Raw genomic sequence first — 21,580 nt, 5'->3', positions numbered from 1 at the left:
AAGCCTTTCTGTGTTACTAGGGGACCTGCTCGATAATCAGGTTTGCTAGTCAACTAGTCAATCTTCTCCGTCAAGTTCTTCGTCGGTCCGGAGAGCAGCTCTGTGCATAAACCAGGCCACCCCACGTCAAATGTCTCACAGAGATCGGCTAGAGACGCCTTCTCTATGGCTCGAAAGCCTGCAACTATCCGTGGAAGGGGTCCTGCGGTCTGCGCTTGTGCAATACGTTTCATTGCTAGGCGCGCGTCGGATACACGAGAATCGTAAGCAACAAACAAGAGCCCAAGGCTACCGGTATGAAGCCGCTACGGGACTCACGCCTCGGATCTTCGATCGGGAAGCCACATTCAAATCAACCACAATTATATCTTGCTACGAGTGGCTACATCCTAACCCCGCACCTACTCACTGTGATATAGGTTGTGAATAAACGAGGTAAGGCGGTTATAAACGCTGTCGCTATGGTGTAGCGTCGAATAATTCGACGAGTAGTTTCAGGGGCGCATATATTATTACTCATCCTAGCATACTAGCATACCTCAGACAGCCTTACTCCTATTACTCCTACTACTAGGGCATCACTGCCCTAAGTCCTAACTATTAGAGAGGGATAGACTACCTAGACACGTATGACTTTGAAGCGTGGGACTTGTGTTACACTAAAAGGGAACGTAAGGCAAAATCGTCAGGCTCTCACTATTGACGATAATTGACACTACGACTTCAGTAGACTTACTCCCTCCTCTAATAGGAGACGGCGAGCCAACGAATTTGTTCGTCGAGGCGAGTGTTCGCTGCGGTGTGACTGTTTAAGAGTGACAATGAAGTCGACAAGAGCTCGTCATGCCGAAACTAACGGGGAACACGGTGTCACGAGGAGGCGGACGAAGAATCACATAGGTGATGTAAGACCGCGACACGTCGTTCCATAACGGGAGATTGGCATCGGGCTACATTCCCCAAGGTAGTCATCTTCATTCCTGCGGCATATGATGAAGATTACGACATTCCTAAGTCACCGGCGGTCGGCTAGGTGGGGTCTGGAACTGGCATCCCTTTGCTCTACCTCTACGGTTGCGTGGAAGAGGACATCACACGTCTCAGGGCGAAACTACAAGGTAGAGCGACTGGCGCACATACCAAAAGTTTGATTTATCGTAGTTTTCACCGTATTGTTTTTGCATCGTACACATACAGATATTTCGAGAATGCAGATACGGGTAGCGAGTAAAGAAGAGTAGCTTAGGCAAGCTTTGTCAACGAGCCTCCCAATGAGCCAGGCTGTAAGTTATTACGTGATACATATCTCTAACGAGTTCCTGATCTTGCTGTGAGGAGCGTGCGATAGGGCACCGGTTAATGCTACTACGACTCATGATTCGAAGAGAATGCCGTTCTCCCAGACTGTTGGGCTCGTGAAGTCGGTCCAATTGGGTGGACAACAAGCAAGCGGTTGTCTCCAAGACATGTAGGAGAGCCACATAAGTGATCTGCCCCGTACATCCGCAGTCGCCCCTGTACCACCAGCTTTTATTATACATGCTTTGCTGGTAACTGCGGCAATAGTGTATCTTGGCCATAGCAACTAGGACCTGATAGGACTTGATAGATAGAATATTAGTATCGTGGGCCGTCTACCCATCTCCCCTCTCCCCAATCCTCCCTTCAAGTTGAATATATCACTTTTTGTTTCCTTCGCCCTTGGCCAGTCGAAGTCATTAATCCGCAAAAGGGAGCGCGGCTCGAGGACGGTAACGCTCAAGTGTCGATAAAAGGATATTTCGCATCGTATAAAACAACCACCCGTTCCTTACAGTTTTTTTTTGCCCCTGTTGATTTGTGCCTTTCATCCTGCACGACCATTTTCTATTGTATCAAATTCGAGGCGATGTCAATGTAAAACAAGTTCGAGGACATATACCAAAAACATCGATAGCCCCCAAACGCACATATCAGACGGCGCAGCAACAAAAACTCTGCATGTTACTATTCGCATATACATAACCGCCACCTCTTATATATTAACGTTACGACATCACGGAGTTTGAGAGTATTTCGATAGCCAGTAGTAGGCTAACGCCGCCACCAACGGCCCCCGATTCTTGATTTCAGAGGTTGCAGACATTGTTCGTAACCCGGCAACTAATATATTACGCATTGGTATTACGCATTGGTATTCTCACGTTCAAACACGATATAGAACCGTGGAAACAGACAGCTTACTCATTTAATATACTCGCTGCAGAGCTTAGAAGTTGTCTCTGTTAACTCCAAAAATACCATAATACCACAGTTCCACAATTCGGTCGAGACGGAGCAACAACTAGCTAGCCGGCACAGAGGGCTTGGCTGCAGTGAGGCGTCGCCTATCATATTCAACCTGGGATCTCGTCGAGAAAGGAACATCCCGCCATCGACTTGAACGAATTAAACGCTAGTTTTCCAACGAAGTATACCGCGCGACACTTAGTATATTCCGACTCGGTGGACAAGCACCCGCCCGTACCTTGTCGAAAAAAAAGCACCCTAGTATTTTAAACGGGGAAAAGCTATTATCTCAACCAGTTTGCATCTCTCGTCGAATAACATAAGAGTGCTAAGTTGGTTTAAGTGGTTTTAAGTGGTTTTAAGTGGTTTTAAGTGGTGGGTGTCGCGCGACCATCGGGATAAGCATCTTGGAAACCACGCCACTAAAAAGAAGATACCTACTTAAGTGTACCTACCTTGGAAGTACATACCTAAACTAGGTACCTAACCTAGAGAAGGACACGGCAAGACGACGGGAACGGGAGTCCCATTCAAGACCCATAGCCCCATCTGCACCCGCGCCTCACAGATTCGCACCTGCATTTTGGCCCTTCAAAAACCGAAAACCCGAAGAAATAGAGAAATTTAACCTTGGATCCAAGCTTTTTGCTCCATTGGGGAAAAGGGAAGGAGTCAAGCTACTGAAGCAGGCAAGGCAAAGCAAAGCAAAGCAAAGCAATTACAGAACTTAAGACACTTGCACTTGCACTTGCACTTGCACTAACTCCGCGGAGCTCCCTCAGCTCCCTCAGCTTGTCTTAAGCTCGACAAGTTTAGCTTCTTTTATCGATCAGACCGGTCTATTTTTCCTCTACCTACCTGTCTTCCCTAAGCTGGCGCCAGCTCTCTTCCTCCTTGTAACAGGTTAAGTACTACAAGAGAGAAACTGGGTTAACTGCACGCTCATTACCTGCAGCCTGCAAACGCTAAAGGTTTAGTCACAGTGGAGGATTGGACCCAGATTCAAGTCTATACACTATCTCTGCGTCTTTGCACTTCTGCATTCTCTGCCTGCTTTGCGTAGCTCGCACCCGTCAAAGTTCAGAATCCTCACCCAACATATTACTATTTCGAATAACCTGGGGGTTTGCTGCGTGAAGCACCTACAGAGAAGCTTGGATGGTACATGTACCAAGTTGTCCAGTTGCAGGTACTAATCGAGGTACATACTGGAATACATTCACCCACAAGCCATATTGAGGGGAAGTCGCACTTGAAAGTGCTTGCCTGTCGCCGAACTATTTAGGTACACATGTACCCCCGCTGTACACTGGAGCCAGGTCGTCGCACAAAGCACGAGCAAGAGCAAGAGCGAGAGCGCATTAGGACCCGTAACTGATAATACCTTACAGCCCAACCTGAATCGCTGCAGCATTTACATTTGCATTTGCATTGCCCGCGTCGCCTACATAATAAAAAATAACAACATACCTACATATAATCCACAATCCACAATCCACAATACACAATATACAACAAGTACCTACCTTCACTTAGGTACTTCTCGTTTTAACGCCTACCATACCTCCCCTGCCCTGCCATTACCGTCAAGTTGGCTGCAACCCTCCCCCCGAACATCTTTTCCCCCAGATCTATCAGATTCACACACTGCCAACTCTGTGAATCGTCTCTTTTGGGGGCCCACCCCCCTACCGATTCTAGCATCTTACCGTATTCTAAGTTTGGCCCTAGACCAGACTCGAGACCTTCTACTACCTCTGGGCACTGTTGGTTTAGGACTGATTTCTTTTTTGGGGCTTGATACATCCCTGTCTAGCTCTTAGGCCGGTCAGAACTGGGCAAGTCTCGCAAGACTGTGACTCGAAGCCGTTTTTGACTTTTACGAAAGAGTCCAACTCCATTTCGTAAGCCAATAAGCCAACCAATCCAAAGCACAAAATCCGTCCTCTGGCTTTGCGCAAAACACGCCCCAAAAGAGCGTGGGGCTCATTGCTCGTTCAAATAAGGCGCTCTCACGTTCTCATTGAAACTTAACACTTTTAGTACAACGGCCTGACCTACTTGTCTACGCTCAGTTGAGGCCAGCCCTCACGGGGTAACCTAACGATCCTTAGGCTGTACAGCTAGCTATATTCTTAAAACATTTCAGACCTTTGCGAAAGAGACACCGTGCCGCATCTGCATATAATAACTTTCGCTACCTGCCCCGTCAACTTCGAAGGAACAACTTCTACCTATAGTTACCTACGTAGTAGTTTATACGCTCGCAGCCGAGAACGTCTCTTGTTATTCCTCTCGGACCAATCCACGCCTACCCGCGCACAACCTACGTACGTACATTAAGGTACATCAACCCTTCCTTCGACTGCCTACCTGCCTGCACTTGACTAATTCATTTACTCCAGTTCTCTCGCTCCTCCTCATCGACCCTTCTCCCTCTTGTCCTGGCCTATTACCTCGCCATCTTGCCAACATATAACGGCAGTCGACTTACACGGTCCATTTTACCCTTGGGATACATGTATACAGAGACGTCATTATATCAGAATTTAAGTCGAGCTTCAGCTTACCGGCTTCTAGCGATATAGAAAGATAACAGAAGAGCAATCTAGGTAGGCACACCTCTCCTTCATAGCCTCGTCTGATTTATGCCCTATCTTGCCTGGTGTTGGAACGTCCCTCGTAGCATTCCGTCAGCCTTAGCATACTACTTGACTCTCCCCTCTCTTCAAACCCCGAACATATAGGCCGGCAATCTAATTTGTTCTTTGTCTCATAGTTCCGTATAACTAGAAGAATATTCTCGCATACATTTAGCGTATATAATAGATTTCGTCAAGCGGCCGGACATCACGATCGTTTCACCACGAGTATCACATTTCGAGCGTTATAGAGCCCGACAGATATAGAGCCCGACAGAGACGGCGCGGCACGCCGCTTCCTCCAACATACGGAATCCTTCTATAGGATACAAACAGACACCGCGGGACAACGTGGAGCTATGACTACAGCGGTAAGTGTTCATTTCCTTTACCGTTCCCTAAGGAGATGCAGCTTGGCACAACTGCCGTCTAGCGTCCCATAAACCAAAGTGTAGACGATGGATTCTCCAAGGCTGTTCTGGCCGCATGAGTGGTCGGTTGACTTCCAGATCATGCATGGCCACTTCTTTCACCCCGTTTGAGCTGTCACGAACCTCTGTTGCCAAGCTGACATGTGGCTGCATATAGACACGGCCCAACGGCTTTCCTAATCTCACCATGGCAAATCCCTCGAACGACAAGGCTGCGCAGCCTATTGGATCGACTTTCACCCAACCAACCTGGCAACCACATGGTATTTGGGGAAATGGCATTGGTGGTTCGTTGAATCCACGTCGGGATGTGACAGGCGCAAGAGGTATGTAGTGTGATACAGGAAGAAAGCAGAGGTATACTCCAAGGATAGACCTAATAAGTGTTATAGAATTAGATGAATTCTCGCCCGGCGCCACCTCTAGTTCTGGACAACTAAATCCAAACTCTCAAGCAGGTCCCTGGGGTCCTCGGCCTGGTATATGGACCCAGGGAAATGGTGCACATCAGGGTCCATCGTCTTCTGGAAGCATTTCTCCAACGCGCACGAGAGACGGCCTTCAACTCAGCTTTTCGGAAGCTCCAAACAACCCCCTTCTCTACCCGCCCCGAGCGCCAGGAGGCCAGAACGGGTCAGTTCCGACCAGAACATTACCACCTGGCCCTACAGATCACCCAACGTCATCTTTGAAGTACCCCACAGGCTTTGGAGATTCGGTTGGCGACGAGAGGGGGAACTCCAACAGATATGGATCAAACACCAACGGACAACTAGATTTTGAAACTGCTGTGCCCTATCGGCATAATTCAAATGACCCGTCCTTCCTCAACCTTGGGCATAATCGAAGCCTCAGCTCACGGCAGCCCGAGCCCGATGTACAGACCTCCCATCGTTACGGTGATAGCTCCCACTACTTTCCAAAGGCGCCTGGCTATTCTAAAACGCAGCCCCAACGTCCTTCTATTTCTGGAGCTTCAGTCACATTGCCATCGGAAACAAGCCGATCCATCTCTTTCCCTTTCGGGACAGTGGGAGCAGTAGATACTCCTAGTCATGACTTTGAAGAGAATTTCAACCGAGTTACCTTGGAAGATAGCTCTGATGCCGTCACTGGCACTTACAACGGACAATACAATCCCACCAATCAACACTCCCAACTGAACCCCGGATCTCAGACCTGGCAGCACGACCTAGGAAATAATTCGAGGGCATTCGGCCAGAACCTACAAGAGTCTTGGACGGACAATCTTACTGCTTCGCCCTATACCGCTAGGAGGGGTCCAGACGAAAGAGGGTCATCTGCCGAAAGACCGTATCGCCCTAGCGTCAATAGTCCGAGGGCTCTCTCAGGTACTCCAAACCCGAGGGCTGACCCATGGAACAGACCAGGTTCGCGGGATCCGAGGGTGCTTCAAGATCTCGAGCGGGCACCGCAGGGCTCCCAATACGTACACCCCCAACCCTTATTTCAGACATCTTTCTACAGTAGCAACCTCCCTCCGTTCTCAGCCCCTTACGAACAATATGCACAGAACCCAGGTTTCCGTCCTCAAATGCAGGTTCCGGCATATAATTTCCAAATGAATTTCCCCAGCCTTTCGGTCCCAGTGAGACCTAGCAGGGACCAGGATCCTGGCAAAGGTGTTCGTAGCGTGCTTCTCGAGGAGTTTCGGGGCAACGGTAAGTCTAACAAGCGCTACGAACTGAAGGTATGTTGCAGTATGCCTAAACGATAGCAGATTCAGGAATTAACCAAGGCGTAGGATATCTACGACCACATCGTCGAGTTTAGCGGCGACCAGCATGGCTCGCGGTTCATACAGGAAAAACTTCAGACTGCAAACAGCGATGAGAAAGATCAAGTCTTTCGAGAAATCGAACCTAATACACTTCAACTTATGAAGGACGTATTCGGCAATTACGTCATACAGAAATTCTTCGAGCACGGAAACCAAGTCCAGAAGAAGATAATTGCAGCACAGATGAAAGGGAAGGTCGCAGAGCTTTCGACCCAGATGTATGCGTGCCGTGTTGTACAGAAGGTAAGGCCAAGGCGAACAATATTACATTAGGAGCAAGCTGCTAACTGGCTATCAGGCGCTTGAACACGTGCTTGTCGAGCAGCAGCACGAGATCGTGGAAGAGCTTAAACCTGACATTATGCGGATCGTCAAAGACCAGAATGGGAATCATGTGATCCAAAAGATTATCCAGATGGTACCGCAGCAATGCATTCCTTTCATCATGGATGCTTTCCAAAACCAAATTGAATCCTTAGCATCCCACAACTACGGGTGCAGAGTCATCCAGCGAATCCTCGAGTATGGGACCGAAGCAGAGAAGAAAAGTCTCATGACGGATCTCCATGCTTGCGCGGCCAAGCTTATAACGGACCAGTACGGAAATTATGTTACCCAACATATCATCGCCCAGGGCGAACCGGAAGACCGGCAGCAAATAATTCAACTGGTGCTTCAAAGGTTGATAGTATTCTCGAAGCACAAATTCGCATCGAATGTGGTTGAGAAGTCGATTGAGTACGGGACGACGGAGGACCGGAGGGCAATCAGGTGCCAAATTACGGCTCTGCACAGTGACGGTACTAGCCCGCTCCAGCTCATGATGAAGGATCAATTTGGAAACTACGTAATCCGTAAGTTCGAAGTCGTACTCTGTTCAGTAGCACGTCATGACTAACCGATAGACAGAGAAGCTTATGCAGCACCTGGAAGGTCCGGACCGCGAGTCGTTTATAGAGGAGATGAGGCCTCACTTTGCGAACTTGAAGAAGTACAGCACCGGGCGACAAATCACAGCTCTTGATAGGCTGATGTCCGCAAGCTCGGCCGCTACCAGCCCCACTACGCCGAATCTATTAGTCGATGTTAATTCAGCTGCGCCTACTCCGTCGCTCACCATGGAGCAGAATAGCCCGCAGAGTAGCAGCCCGCCTAGCACCAATGCGAGCGTAGAGGAGTCTATGGATGAGAAGAATGGCAAGGCCTCGCCCCTCAAACAAGCTTGCCGGCCAGTTGAGGTTAGCGAACCGTAAGGCACCAGACGCGTTTTCGCCACGAACCAGCAGAATGTTACAGTCTTTCACCTCTTCGGACAAGGTCATCTAGCCATCTTGTAGGTCACGCATGAACCTATCGCCTGCAAACCCCCTTTCGTCTGTCATTTTTTCTTCGACGAGTCGAGATTAGCCCTGGTTCGTAAAAATATCATAGCACTGCAAATAACGCGAGAGATGGGAAGATCTCGGGTCGGTCGACACGACACTCTACGACATACAACATAGTAGCACATAATATCTGGTTTTAATGGTCTCATTCCGCATCAACGGATTCCCTTCTTGCGTGTCTTTTTTTCTCTCTCGCAAATTGGTTTATTGGTGCCTGCGGCTGGCTTGGGAGACGGCCATCGGCTCCCATTTGTGCGGGTTTAGGCGTACGGTGTTTGGGGGTGAAGGTTGGGAAATGTGGGCAAATCATAAGGCATTTTGGCGCGAGGTCTCGGAAGGAAATAAAGAGTGGCGAGCCGCCCTGGGGAACAGACCGACGGCCAGACGAGCACACAAAAAGCGAAAATTCACAGAGCAGCGTTTGTATTTTTCTATCTACTCGACAGCATGTGTTTCTCCCTTGTCGGTGTTGAAACGTAGATGAGCCTAGATATGACACATAGAATCGAATGCCTTACTCAATAGGTTAAAAGTTAGGGTAGCTATTCTGTTTGTTCTGGTGAAGTGGTTGTGGTGGTTGTGGTGGTTGTGACTTGAGAAGAGGTGGTGGCTTTTTGGGTAATAAATTGAGAAGTCCGGCCGTACCGCCGGTAGCCAGACGCCAAGGCGATAGGGCAAGATAGGGCAAGACAGGGCTGGTACTGTACATTATTCATTATTTCTATTATCGTTGGGCTCTAGGCTGGGGGAGGCCGTATGAGGATCGGAAGGATCTAGGTGAAACAGAGGCGTACGGCCACAAACGTCACTACCTCTTATCGATGGAGAAATGATGTGCTCGGTTGGCTAGTTGGGTAGCCTGCCGCGATAGATATTGAGGAGGCGTCGTATTGGGGGGATTGTGCTACTTAGTTAGTATCACGTCGCGCAACGGTACATAGGTAGATAGAGAAATGTATGTCTAAGCCTGAGGTAACCCATTTAATATATACACTACCTAAAGTATAAGTGCTTTTTTTCAGCCCTACGTTGGAGATTGATTCACTAGACTTGGTAAAACAAGACTAGATTAAGCTAAATTTACAATACGTAGTGTACATTACATATATGTATATACCTACCTAGGTATGTATGTATCTTGGTTGATGCCATGCATGTACAGTCCGAGACCCGGAAATAGAATCGGGAGGTTTTACATACCTTAGCCTACCTAAGGTACCTAAGCTAAAGTTAGGAGGTACATGAAGGGCGCTGTGCTTGTTGTTGGGGCTCAAAGTCTTACTATCTAATGCAATGTAGGTGAGTGGATGGGGCTTATGTACATATGTAGTTACCAATGCAGTATACATTAGGTACGTACATGCATGTAACCCTAAGGTACCGAGCCCCCGTCTCGGATCCTTCCTCCAATTCCTCGGAATCGTGTTTAGTAGGTATGTTGGCTGGTTGGTTGGTTACGTTGAAGTTCCAGGCGGGTCGTTAAAACGCCTATAAAATACGGGTATAATGTTTTAGTGAATGCGCGGGTGGAAGACCTACATAGGTAGGTAGGTATGCGTATGTGTATGTGTATATGTAGGCGCGCCTCTTATATTCGTATTCTAGACTTTTACGATGATGGGGAAATTAGAGGGAATAAGTAGGTAGTCAGTGGCTAGCTTGATACGTACTCATTCTTCGACCTCCGTGAAAACAAGTACCGGACAAGCAATCGGCCTGGCTAGGCATACTCGTGGCGAATAGTGGCGATGGAGAAAGGAGATTACTAACTTGTTCTAGTCAGATATATCGAAAGTCTAGACTTTCTTCCAACCGACCTCGTCATCGTGCTGCTTATGTATATACATACATATGTATGTCCTATTCGTCTTCGATGATCTGGTTTAACATACTAGGTTAAGTGGTGGGAGAGTCATCACTGCCTGGCATACTGCATATTTGCATCACTTGATATGTGAGATATCACGGCGCACGACGGGACGTTGGTGAGCGATGCAGTGAGGTGATATACATCGGATGCGGTGCCGCCTTCAATTGTCTACATTTTATGTCGTGCTACCACTTCCCAGGTCGTGTAACATAGGTAGTCATCATATCTGCCTAAGGTGTACGTATCACAGCCATCGAGGTAATGTGTCTATATTTAGTTCTTCAACACTTATGCGTTATTGTTGCTTTCGGGGACAGACCCCTCCCGAGCGTACCGAGCCGCTGCAGTGTTGTATTCGGCGGATGACGGATGTAGACTCGGGTATAAGATGAGGGTATACGCAGGCAGCAACGCTATCAATACTAGACATGTCTTTCGGGGCTAGGAGTGAGTAGATAGGATAAGATACGGAGATGTCGGGGTTAGTGTAGGAAATATTCAATAAATGGCGAGGATAAAGCTGGCAACACCTGCAAGCTAATATATAACTAGCTGTACTTCAATTAACTTAGATCATAGCTATAAGTCAAACGCTATATACTTCTATAGACGTAGACTTTGTTGAGTCCTAAACCTGAAAGTTAATCTGCTGCTGTTTATTAATCTTAAACAGCTCTGTGCCTTCTAGTTATTAGAAAAGTTAAATAGTCAAATCTCCCGAGTTGTAAAGGGGTTGGTTGCCTTATACTACGAATGGCGGTATCAATAGTTTTTTTTTTTTGAAAGTCATGATAACGTTTAAACCTATAAGTCAATACTAATAATGCTCTGATATCATAGAATATATACCAGTTCTTGCCAATCGTCGTTTTTACTTGCGTGTCTTGACTATTCGCCAAGTCGACTCTATTCTTCTGGGTCTCAGACAATTTAAACCCCTAATTAATTCGTAAGCTCTCTTTAAGATAAAAATTATAGTAATCTATGCTATATAAAACCGAGTATTTCATCCTCATCTTTGCCCTCAAAGACCATCTAGTTAGTAACCGGTTCTTAGCCGCTACTGCTATGATCTAGAAGGGTTAAAGCCTAACTGGTCTTTCCTCTTATTAGGGTAGTCTCTACAACAAATTGATTTTTCCGATCACCTATATGAGCCTACTCTAGCAGATTAGTTAATCATTCATGCTTTCCTCAGCTTTGGAGGTGGCCTCTGGAAGAGAAGAGTGAATTTCATCTTTAGGGTGTATCTCTACTAGACAACCCTTTGAATATAATAGGAATGATGCTATAGACGATGATGACGACGATTTGTTGACGGTTATGTGTGAATACTCATGTACTTTAGAAACTGCTATAGACCTTAATCCTCAAGACAATCCTAACTTCAGTTCAAGGAGCCCCCTTAGTTGAAAGGAATAACAGGGTTCCTGATCTCTCCCCCTAATGGTCATCTTGATGGGATAGAACTAGCTATTAGATGGCTAGCCTAACTGCTCTTCTCCCAGATTCCGACCCCCAACTTCAAGACGCTACCGAGAAAGCCTTCTTGGAGACGACTCGCCTTCGTATATGTACCTAATCCCAGAAGGTATTTAGTGTTATGCGATATTTGATTCTATCCGACAACATATTCATAGACAAGACTTCCACTATAAGTTGTCTACATAGAAAGGATGTCTTACGAAACCGCGACATGGCCATTAACGCAGCAAAGAGAAAACACTAGCAGGTGAGTTTTCGTAAAGATAATGTTTTGTCAGCTTTTTATCGTTTATACATAGCTCCACGATAAATCTTAAAAGGATGCAATGACCTTTAACTCCCGAACATGGCGCTCGCAAGCCTTTCTTCTTCCGGCATGAAGCGTTTTGCATGTCGCGATCCAGGCTAACAAGTTCCAAACAGTAATGGTTGAACCGTAGAAGATGAAGTTGTACATGTCCCTTGTCCGAAGCTGAGATGTAAAACGAGAAAAATTACGTAGTAAGATAGAAGTGGGCTTATGTTGTCTGCAGCCAATCATATAATAGCTACCCCGGACTCGGATGGTCTTCAAGAGCGAGCGATCCAAATGAAGCCTAGACCAACGACATAGTTGTCGTAGTAGTGGCACTTCCTATCCGGGATTCGGACTCGCCGTCAAACCGCTCTGGCGGATTCTGATGGTTCTTTCGAAACTATGAACGGTTGACAGGCTACCTAGGACCTAGGGGGTCACGAGGCGATGTATCTTTCGTCACTAACAAGCGAGGAATGTTATATGAAATCCGCCTTGAGCACGACTCCTGAGCGTAGGTATGGCGAGCTCGATGTAAGGCAACAGGATAGGGATGTATATGTATGTATGTATATCCATATAAACATAGACAGGAGTGGAAAACATATATAGATCTCAGACTGCTGCTATTCTCTACCATCACCATCTCTCAATTCATTCTCAGAAACACTTAGACACACAACTCAACAAATAGGGGCATATATACAAGTCCCATCTCAACACCACCACCACCACCACCACCACCACCACCACCACCACCAAACCAAACCAAAACACCCCCAACCCCAACCAAAATGGTCAAAGTCCTCGTCCTAGCCGCAACAGGCAAACAAGGCGGCGCCACCGTCCGCGCGCTCCTCGCCTCCAAAAGCCAACTCCACTCACACTCACACTCAGTGCGCGCGCTAGTCCGAGACGCCTCGTCCGCCAAGGCCCAAGCCCTCGCCGCGCTAGGCGCCGAGGTCGTCGTCGGCGGCGACTGGGCGACGGACGTGGCCGCGCTAGACGGGGCGTTCGCGGGGGGCGTCGAGGCCGTCTTCTTCCCGTCGGTCCCGTCGTTCACGGACTTCGAGGCCGAGCTCAGGGGCGCGACTAACGTCGTCGAGGCGGCGAGGCGCGCGCGCACCGTGCGCCATGTCCTGTATAGTAGCGTGGGCGGGCTGGACAGGTACCAGACGTTTAAGGGGTGGGATAGCACGCCTTTCTTTGCGAATTATTGGACCGCTAAGGGTATGCATACCCCCCCTTTTTTTACTTCCTGGGTTACTGTTATGGGATGGATGATGCTAATGTGAATAATGAATGTAGCCAAGAGCGAAGACCTCGTCAAGAAGGGCGGCTTCGAGCACTATACCATTCTGCGCCCGACTGAGTTCATGTCCAACTACACCGGTGAAACGGCGCACTTCCAGGTCCCCGATCGTAAGTCATCTCATCTCATCTCATCTACCTACCCTTCCTTCCATCCCCACCTCGCTCAAAACAGCAGCCGATAAAAAACAGCACATACTTACACCTCCCCCCAGTAATCAAACAAGGCATCCTCCACACCGCGCTCCCCCCATCCTTCCCCCTCAGCGAGATCGACGTCGACGACATCGGGCGCGTAGCCGCCGCAGCCATCGCCTCGCCCGCCATCTTCGCACGCGGCCGGCGGGAGCTGCACGTCACCGGCGAGGTGCTCACCCTGGGCGAGATCGTCGCGCAGCTCGGCGAGGTCCTGGGCAAGAAGCTTAGCGTCAGCACGTGGACGCGGGAGGAGGCTCTCGAGGCGCTGAGGACGAGGGAGGTCGTCGCGGGCCAGCTGATGCGCCTGGATTCCGACTGGCCGAACCCGCCGGCGGATGACTTCGGCCTTGGGTTTAAGACGTTTAGGCAGCATTTGGAGGAGCATAAGGAGGAGATTAGGGAGTTGTATAAGGCGGTGCCTTAGGTTGCTGGTGCGGTGTTGCTTGGATGTGGGGAGAGTGAGATTGTTGATTATTTAAGGGGTATGGGAAGTAAGGGTCCCGACGGAGAATAGTGCTATAGATTGGACATTTGATACTATTATCATATTAATTTCCTTTCGGGGTTATAATATATTTGGTTAAGTAACTGAATTATGTTTCTTTTCTTTCCGTGATACCCCGTGGGGAATATAAATATTTCCTTGAATTCATAGAGGGATCTCTCTGACTGATAGGCGCAGTTAAGATGATAGTGCTTTACCACCACCAGTCCTACCTTCATGGTTCCTCAAACTAAACTCTAGGTAATAACATATACACGAGCCACAACATCCCAAAATCCACAAGACACGGCACAACGGTCCAAGATTTCGTATCCGTCATTCATGGCTATTCTAATGCATCCTCCTTTTCATACATGCCATCTACCACATCCAAGAAATCAACAAACGCCAGTGGGTATACACAACGCCCGCTATGAGCATGTACTGTATCATCACCAACCCCCCCTTCCCCTACGTCTCCCTTTACTTTACTTTACTTCCCCCCCTTCCCGCTAGCAGGCGCAAAGAAGACAACCTGAACGGTAATATCGTCCCTAATATCCCTCGAGTTCGGGTACCTAAACGTCAGCGCGCCCTGCACCATTTTCTCGTCGCCGCCTCCTAAGCCGTTGCGCACGAGATGCACAGCCGCGTTGTTATCCTGCAGCGTAAGCTTTTGCTCCTCGAATCGGCACTGCTGCTTGCGCCCAAGAACTACCTCGCCAAAACCGTCTGACTTCGGTTTCACCGGCTTTCCTTGCCCCTGAGCCTGCCACTCGACCCACTTCCCTACTAAGTCAACAGCCTGTTCGCTTGTCATCGCGTCCCACAAGCCATCTGTCGCTAAGATTAGAAACGAGGGTCCAGATTCTGGGATCTTGGTCGTAGTGACCAACGGCTCGGCAGTCAGGTACGGCCCTTCCTTGTAAGCGCCATACCGTATAGCAGACGGCAAGCTTAGCCCGTTGTAGTAGTTACGAAGGGTCTCCTTCAGCGCCGCGGGCCACTTCCACATGCCGTCGCCGAAAGTCCGGGACGGCTGCATACCCCACACCCGGCCACCTTTGACTATCTCGGGCTCGTCGGGGAACTGCGCCTGGATGCGGGCGACTTCGCTCGGGGTAGCACCTGTGCAGTCCGTCGTAAGTTCCGTAGCAGCCCATTTGCCGTCCGCGGTCTTCTGGCCGAGGACCGCCCGACAGTCTCCCGTCGACGCTACCGTGAGTTTTCTACTCTGCGGATCGAGGAGAGCTAGGAGGGCGCATGAGCCTGCGTACGCGGCCTCTAGTCTTCTAACTTTCTCTGCAAAAGAAAGACCGCTCTCGATAGTTGCTGCGGCGGACTTGACCAGGGTGTCATCGAGGGTTGTAAAAGCCGATTTTATGGCTTCTTGGATGTCCTCGTCGCTGAGTTGATTTCCGTCCTTGGGCTTGGCATTACCGAGAGCATTCCGGACGTACGGGATTAGTTGTTTGGTTAAGAGATTTGATAGTTGCCAGCCGCAATGGCCGTCGAAAACACCCCATGCGAGCCAGTCCTCGTTGTTTTTATCAAGGGGATTAGAGAAGCTGCCGTGTATGAAGGCATCTTCGCAAGGACTATTAGAAGCCAACTGAGCACCGTCGTATCTCCTCACCGGATTCCCTCCCCCGGGTACGGAGAAGGCATGCTCGTTCAACTGGCGCGTGACGTCCTCCGAAGTGGGAGTGGGGCTATAAGCAATCTGATCGGACAAGCCCAGCTTATTTAGGTCTGGAATACCATTGCCCTTGTCGTTTAAAGCACTAGATGCTTCTGCAGGACCTGGTGTTTGGGTCTGGCTGCTACGAGAGGTAAACCAGTACACAGTTGTAGCTGATGCTAGTCCTGCGGCGAAGGAAATAGCCACGGTACCGGTTGAGAAGGGCTTGGAATGTGCTCCGTTACTTGCAAAGCGTGCTAGGGGTCTCGGTGCGAGATGAGACAGACGTGTTATCGTAGTGAGACGAGGCCGTTGACGAAGTAGCTGGGGGAAGAACATGTTTGCAGATAATGCATGTAGCTGAGCTTAATATGCCGTAGGAATTAGCTTGTAAGAATAGGACACCTTTCTACCTTTAGTTCTACTGCCTCAAACTAAATCTTGGAGTTGGCTAACAGAACAGAAGATGGTATTGGTGAGGCTGCTTTGAATATCGGTGAGCGAATGCATGTACTGTGCGTCCTCGATACGGTTTTATTCTCCGATGTAATTCCTTAGACATATGTCTTTTATGGCTTATAATAAATATGTCGGCTTACCAATCTAGAATCTAATAAATGTCAATTTCAATTGTAGAACTTCTCAGAGTGAACCATCATTTTATACATTGAAGAATATAACAATATAACAAACACGCCGTTTGCTGGGGTCAGAATATCTAACCTAGAATATTTGTACACCTGAGCTAAGCTTTAGCTTGATGTTGTGTACCCTTCAATTACTATAAACAAAAAGGAAATCTTAATAGAAACGTACGTACCTTAGTCACCCAAGTAGCCAAGATCCAAGATAGTAACGCTCTAACCGACAGTACCGAGTCTGGAGTAGGTAAATCATGGGGAAGCTGGGAAGTTGGCGGGATGGGATACAAGGGCGGGTCAGTGTCACTAACAAACAACCGAGGTACCCACTTAATATAGTTGGACAATAGCCCTTGGAATATATGGGGCGCGGGGACCTTAGCTGCTTAGGAATCTCTCTTACACCTATCAAAAGGAAGCCATTCCACTGAGCCAAGGCAATAACACCGTCCGCCGTCTTAGAGGTATTTATATATAGGAATTCCAATTCCCTGGGTTGATATAGATAAGACTTTAATATTTTTATATAATTGGTATATGGTATATATGTATATATTGGTAGATTAATAACAGCGTAAGAGGCGGGAGAAGATACAGCTACAGCAATGGCCGACGTAATCAAACTCCAATACGCCGGCCGCATCGCTACCATCACCATCGATAACGACAAGAAGCTCAACGCTCTCGGCTTCCAAGGTTACTACGCGATAGCCAAAGCATTACGCGAGATTGCCGCGCGCGACGACATATACATCACAGTACTAACAGGCAAGGGCCGATACTTTTCCGCGTAAGTCCACCTCGTCCATAGGTATATCTACCCGATACACGATCACACGACTCACAGTTACTCCAGCGGCGCGGACGTCTCCATCCGCGCCAAAAAGCCCGATGCCAACTCAGGCCCCTCCGAGGCCGACGTCTACATGCGCTGGCTGCGGGACTTCGCAGCCAACAACCTGAACCTAACACGGGCGCTGTACACGCACCCCAAGATCCTAATCGCCGCGCTTAACGGGCCGGCCGTCGGGCTCTCAGCAGCGATTACCGCGCATGCCGACTTCGTGTACTGCGCGCCGCACACATTTCTGCTAATGCCGTTCTCGTCCTTGGGTCTCGTCGCCGAAGGAGGCGCTTCGCATGCCATGGTGCAACGGTTAGGGATAAGCAAAGCCAACGAGGCGCTTATCCAATCCAAAAGGATCACGTGTGAGGACCTCGTGCGCACTGGGTTTGTGAACAAGGTGTTTGATTGCGCGAAGGGGGATAGCGAAGGCTTTTTGAAGCAGGTTATGAAGGAGATTGACGATACGATGGGCGATCATTTGAATAGCGATAGTCTGCTGGGTATCAAGGCGCTGATACAGAAGCCGCATAGAGATACCCTAGAGAAGCAGAATGTGGCTGAGGTTTTCGCCGGCCTGGACAGGTTCGTCAGTGGAATTCCGGAGCAGGAGTTTGAGAAAATCGCGTCGGGAAAGAAGAGGCATAAGTTATGAATATTGGAGACGAGTTTTGGGTGTATTAGATGTTTCCATTTTCTGTAACTATAGCTGTTCGGTTCTTTTTATGGGTATCATGCAAGCAGCCCGAATAGCAAGCTTGTCCTCTTCCAATATTCTTGAGATGCTTTTTTCAGCCTGTCTTTAGCACTACTCTCTAGTCCGGTCCTATTAAATACTTCCTCCGTGAATTCCTTAAACGAGTCTTCCGAGTAGACGTCGGTGCCAAGACATTGTTGGAGAAGGTGAATATCGTATAGCCACTGAATGAGAACCTCCTTGCTCTTCTCAGGCCTCCCCTCACTAGACTCTTCCTTCGCTGATGGACCCTCATTGGGTTCTGTAGTGGTTTCTGTAGGGTCCTCCTCTGTCCCGTCTGTCTCTTCCGTTGACTGCTTTTCCTTGCTCGCCTCGTCCATTTCTTGGCTGTTTACTGTTTCCGAATTACCAAGTTCCTTGCGCCATACTTTGACAAGCTGTCTGCCGAAGATTCGCTTCAGAACGTTTACAGCGGTTGGCGTCCAGAGGTCCAAACCGGCGTCTCCCATGGCCATGATGAGATTGCGTAAGAGTTTAAACGTGCCGGGGGATGGTTGAGCCGGTAAGGCAGGTTCCCCTTCCCATAGAGCTCGTCCAGCCACTCGTTTGCGCGTTAGAACTGTTAAAGCGAATTCTTCAAGGGGTGAGATTGAAACATGGGCTGCGAGCTTCTCATGTAGGGATGGAACGCTTTCCAAGCCAAAAGACTTGACACCTTCAAGCTTAGGCAATCCGCCACGAATATCCCTGAGAATCCTTAAAATGTACATGGAAATAGGGCCATTGTCTGTGCCCTCCCGTTTGGACTTCCAGGCGGTTGCGAGGTGCTCATTGAGGTCTTGAAACGCGGCAGTGATGGCTCCATTAAGCTTGTTTTGTAATAACTCGGGATCGTCCTTGCTCAATAGCTTTTGGCGTTCTGTAATAACATCTTCGTCCTCTATCTCATCCACGTCGTTATCCCAGCGTTGACGTTTAAGCTGCTCGATCGAATCACCAACATTGTCTATAAGATGGTGCCACGATTCGTAGCTTGTGACTACTCGTGCCACTGCATCGTTTCGTCCGTATAGGCGAGAGGTAACTTCGTGAGCGATCTGATTAGCACTGCTCGAGGCGTCCATTTCCAACGTCTCTTCATCCCATAAGCTGCGACGCTGGTCGGTAGTACCAGGCTGCCATGCGTCGAGCGTCGCAGTGACCTCGGATCCAACAAGCTTGAGCTTAGCCACTTTGTTCTCTAGAATTTGTAAAAGTCGATCGTCAATAACCTCCCGTAGTCCGTTGAGCAAAACTGATGGATCGAAACCCCTGGCTTTTCCACCATCCTTGATCCAGTGCTGAAGAACGCTTGTTCGCAGATCCACAATGGTCTTGAACTCGGAAACATGTTCGAGGGTTCTCTTTAGACCCCGGAGGAGAGTCTCTCCACCTTTAGTCGCCCAATTCGTGAGCATTTCTCTGGCCTGTTTACCCTCCAAGTCGTCATGCCGGATGAATGGGGTGAAATATTGTATTTCATCTCCGCACCACTTCTCGAATATATCCAGCCGGAGACCCTCTAGCCCCTGAAGTGACTCATCTGCCAACAAATGCTGCTTCTTAAGTTGGAGCAATGCGTCCGAGAGCTTATTTGGTATCAAGGCTTGGACGTCTAGTAAAGTCCTCGTATACAAGTCAAGACCTTTTAAGACGTTCTTAGCGTCTCTTTCCTTCTCGTGGTCCCCGAGATCGAATTCGCATGTTATAGCTTCCACTCTGACACTTAAAAAATGACGCAGAATGTCCCTCGCACCAGAGCTGGAGGCCAAGCTATACGCAGTCAAAGCTTTCAGAATATCACCTCGATCGACCTCATCACTGATCTTCTCCAATACCTTCTCGACTACTCTGAGTAACCTCCTCCGCAAGCTACTCAGACTCTTCTTCGATCCCTCAACTATGGCTCGAATATCCTCGCCAACATCGTTGTCGGTCCCGAAGCTTGAGACTAGCAACCGTTTCAAGACGAGGACCTTAGCTGCTAGAACCAACCGATCTCCTCTGCCCTCTCCACTCTGCTTCAATAGGCGCCCGACAGCAAGTCCGCACGCATTCAACAACTTAACCCTCGCGATCTGGCTTAATTGCGCCTCGGTATCCTCCCTGCCGCGAAACTTACTTAGCCCCGAGACCTTTGCGCCGACAATGGTGCGCCCACATATACCACCCATATGGTTTAGGATATCCTGGGCGGCCAGCATGTCCCCCCGCATCTGCACGATAGTGTCTGCCGTTCCTAGCAACTCCCTATAGCTGTTTCCGACCTGGGTGCGCAGGCGCGCTGATTTCTCGTCGATCTGAACATGGAGGCTTTTGTGGATGGCGCGGATCTGAGGTAAGGTGTGCGCGGCGAAGACCTGGGCCGAGTCGGTAAACGAAGAAGTGTCTAGGGCCGCCATTGTACGTCTGAAGGAGGGTTCGCAGGGTAGCGGGGGTTGGAGAGTTATTTATCGCATTGGATTCCTGGGGTTTACCAGGTTGGATTTTCTGGGTCGATGTTGCCTGCGTTTCGCATTTAGGTTTAAACTTTGCGGTGCTGGCGTTTTGACAGCGTGACAGCTTGACAGCTTTGTGCTTGCTCAGGATGCACAAGTACATAGGTACCTTTCTTAGGTACGTACTCTTAGCAGCTGACAGGATTTACGTCTGTTGCTCAACTCACTCTACCAATTCTATTATAAACATTCAACACATCTCGCATTTAATAACTACAAAACATAAAGAAAATGAGAGAAATTATATATAATCTCATAAATGTAATCTTAGATACTAATAATAGTCTCACTATATATATACCTCTATCATCACTCTCGATACTACATAAATATTAAATGTTATAAAACAGTGAGATGAAATAAAGAGAGTAAACTATGTTAATATAGATCAGATATTTCATTTATATATATATATATATATATATATATTACTATCGTAAAAGCTGCATTTCTTATAGAGTCTTCTCTTAGATTAGTTTTCTTGATGAAACACTCTAATGACAGCCAACTCAAGAAACAAGTGTAACGAGCGCGAGCAACATCTTGCTTAACCATGGCAATTAATGCCCAATGTACGTTGCTTTCACATGTCTTCCATTGACTTAAATCTCCATATACTGTGTGTATCTGCATCGGTAACTGTACCTGGTTTATAAAGACTTTGGGAGCACCTCCGATAGGATCGACGAGGCTATCGCATAATAAACCCACGGCGCCACAATAGCTGCAATACTACGGACCCAGTATTGATAGAGTTTTGAACCCGAGAACCTGAATAAAGGTGAGTATTAGATGTTGAAATCTGTCAACTTTTATGAGTGAAAGTGTTATCTATGTCATGTTCCACGCGACATCAAACGATCTTGGCAGTCTGGGCAATATATAGAAAGAGCTTGCTCAGAGGTCTAACAAACAGAAACGTTGCAATTTGTGATAGTGGCGCTCGAAATGGCTTGCTTGATCTTGACGCATGCTCCCCCAGTTATACATACTATTATAGTATATCCAGC

General features: G+C 48.3%; 5 protein-coding genes across 5 annotated transcripts; 3 read left to right on the top strand and 2 right to left on the bottom strand.

Moving 5' to 3' along the window:
- Positions 1-5,528: 5,528 nt before the first annotated feature.
- Positions 5,529-8,395, top strand: F4817DRAFT_315709 (ARM repeat-containing protein; the record flags this gene model as incomplete). Its single annotated transcript, XM_049300575.1, has 5 exons — positions 5,529-5,667; positions 5,734-7,052; positions 7,107-7,385; positions 7,441-7,996; positions 8,052-8,395. The coding sequence occupies 5 exons, from the start codon at positions 5,529-5,531 to the stop codon at positions 8,393-8,395; spliced, it is 2,637 nt and encodes an 878-aa protein (XP_049159266.1).
- A 4,502-nt stretch (positions 8,396-12,897) lies between these two features.
- Positions 12,898-14,248, top strand: F4817DRAFT_336943 (NAD(P)-binding protein). Its single transcript, XM_049303232.1, has 3 exons — positions 12,898-13,407; positions 13,486-13,599; positions 13,704-14,248. The coding sequence occupies exons 1-3, from the start codon at positions 12,972-12,974 to the stop codon at positions 14,108-14,110; spliced, it is 957 nt and encodes a 318-aa protein (XP_049159265.1). The 5' UTR covers positions 12,898-12,971; the 3' UTR covers positions 14,111-14,248.
- A 288-nt stretch (positions 14,249-14,536) lies between these two features.
- On the bottom strand, positions 14,537-16,750 carry F4817DRAFT_101368 (protein serine/threonine phosphatase 2C). The gene is made up of 3 exons (XM_049297345.1): positions 16,672-16,750; positions 16,518-16,591; positions 14,537-16,461 (listed from the first exon to the last, which is right to left on the bottom strand). Exon 3 carries the CDS (start codon positions 16,188-16,190, stop codon positions 14,664-14,666), a length of 1,527 nt encoding a protein of 508 aa, XP_049159264.1. The 5' UTR covers positions 16,191-16,461; positions 16,518-16,591; positions 16,672-16,750; the 3' UTR covers positions 14,537-14,663.
- A 347-nt stretch (positions 16,751-17,097) lies between these two features.
- F4817DRAFT_315706 (ClpP/crotonase) lies at positions 17,098-17,991 on the top strand (the record flags this gene model as incomplete). Its single annotated transcript, XM_049300574.1, has 2 exons — positions 17,098-17,282; positions 17,349-17,991. The coding sequence occupies 2 exons, from the start codon at positions 17,098-17,100 to the stop codon at positions 17,989-17,991; spliced, it is 828 nt and encodes a 275-aa protein (XP_049159263.1).
- A 39-nt stretch (positions 17,992-18,030) lies between these two features.
- Positions 18,031-20,567, bottom strand: F4817DRAFT_101365 (uncharacterized protein). Its single transcript, XM_049297344.1, has one exon. The coding sequence runs from the start codon at positions 20,472-20,474 to the stop codon at positions 18,069-18,071; it is 2,406 nt and encodes an 801-aa protein (XP_049159262.1). The 5' UTR covers positions 20,475-20,567; the 3' UTR covers positions 18,031-18,068.
- Between the last annotated feature and the right edge of the window lie 1,013 nt (positions 20,568-21,580).

This window comes from Daldinia loculata (genome assembly GCF_022478755.1).
Source record: "Daldinia loculata strain CBS 113971 unplaced genomic scaffold F4817scaffold_23, whole genome shotgun sequence".
NCBI lineage: Eukaryota > Fungi > Ascomycota > Sordariomycetes > Xylariales > Hypoxylaceae > Daldinia > Daldinia loculata.
Note: the sequence above shows the minus strand (reverse complement) of the source record. Positions and strands in the feature narration are given on the sequence as shown.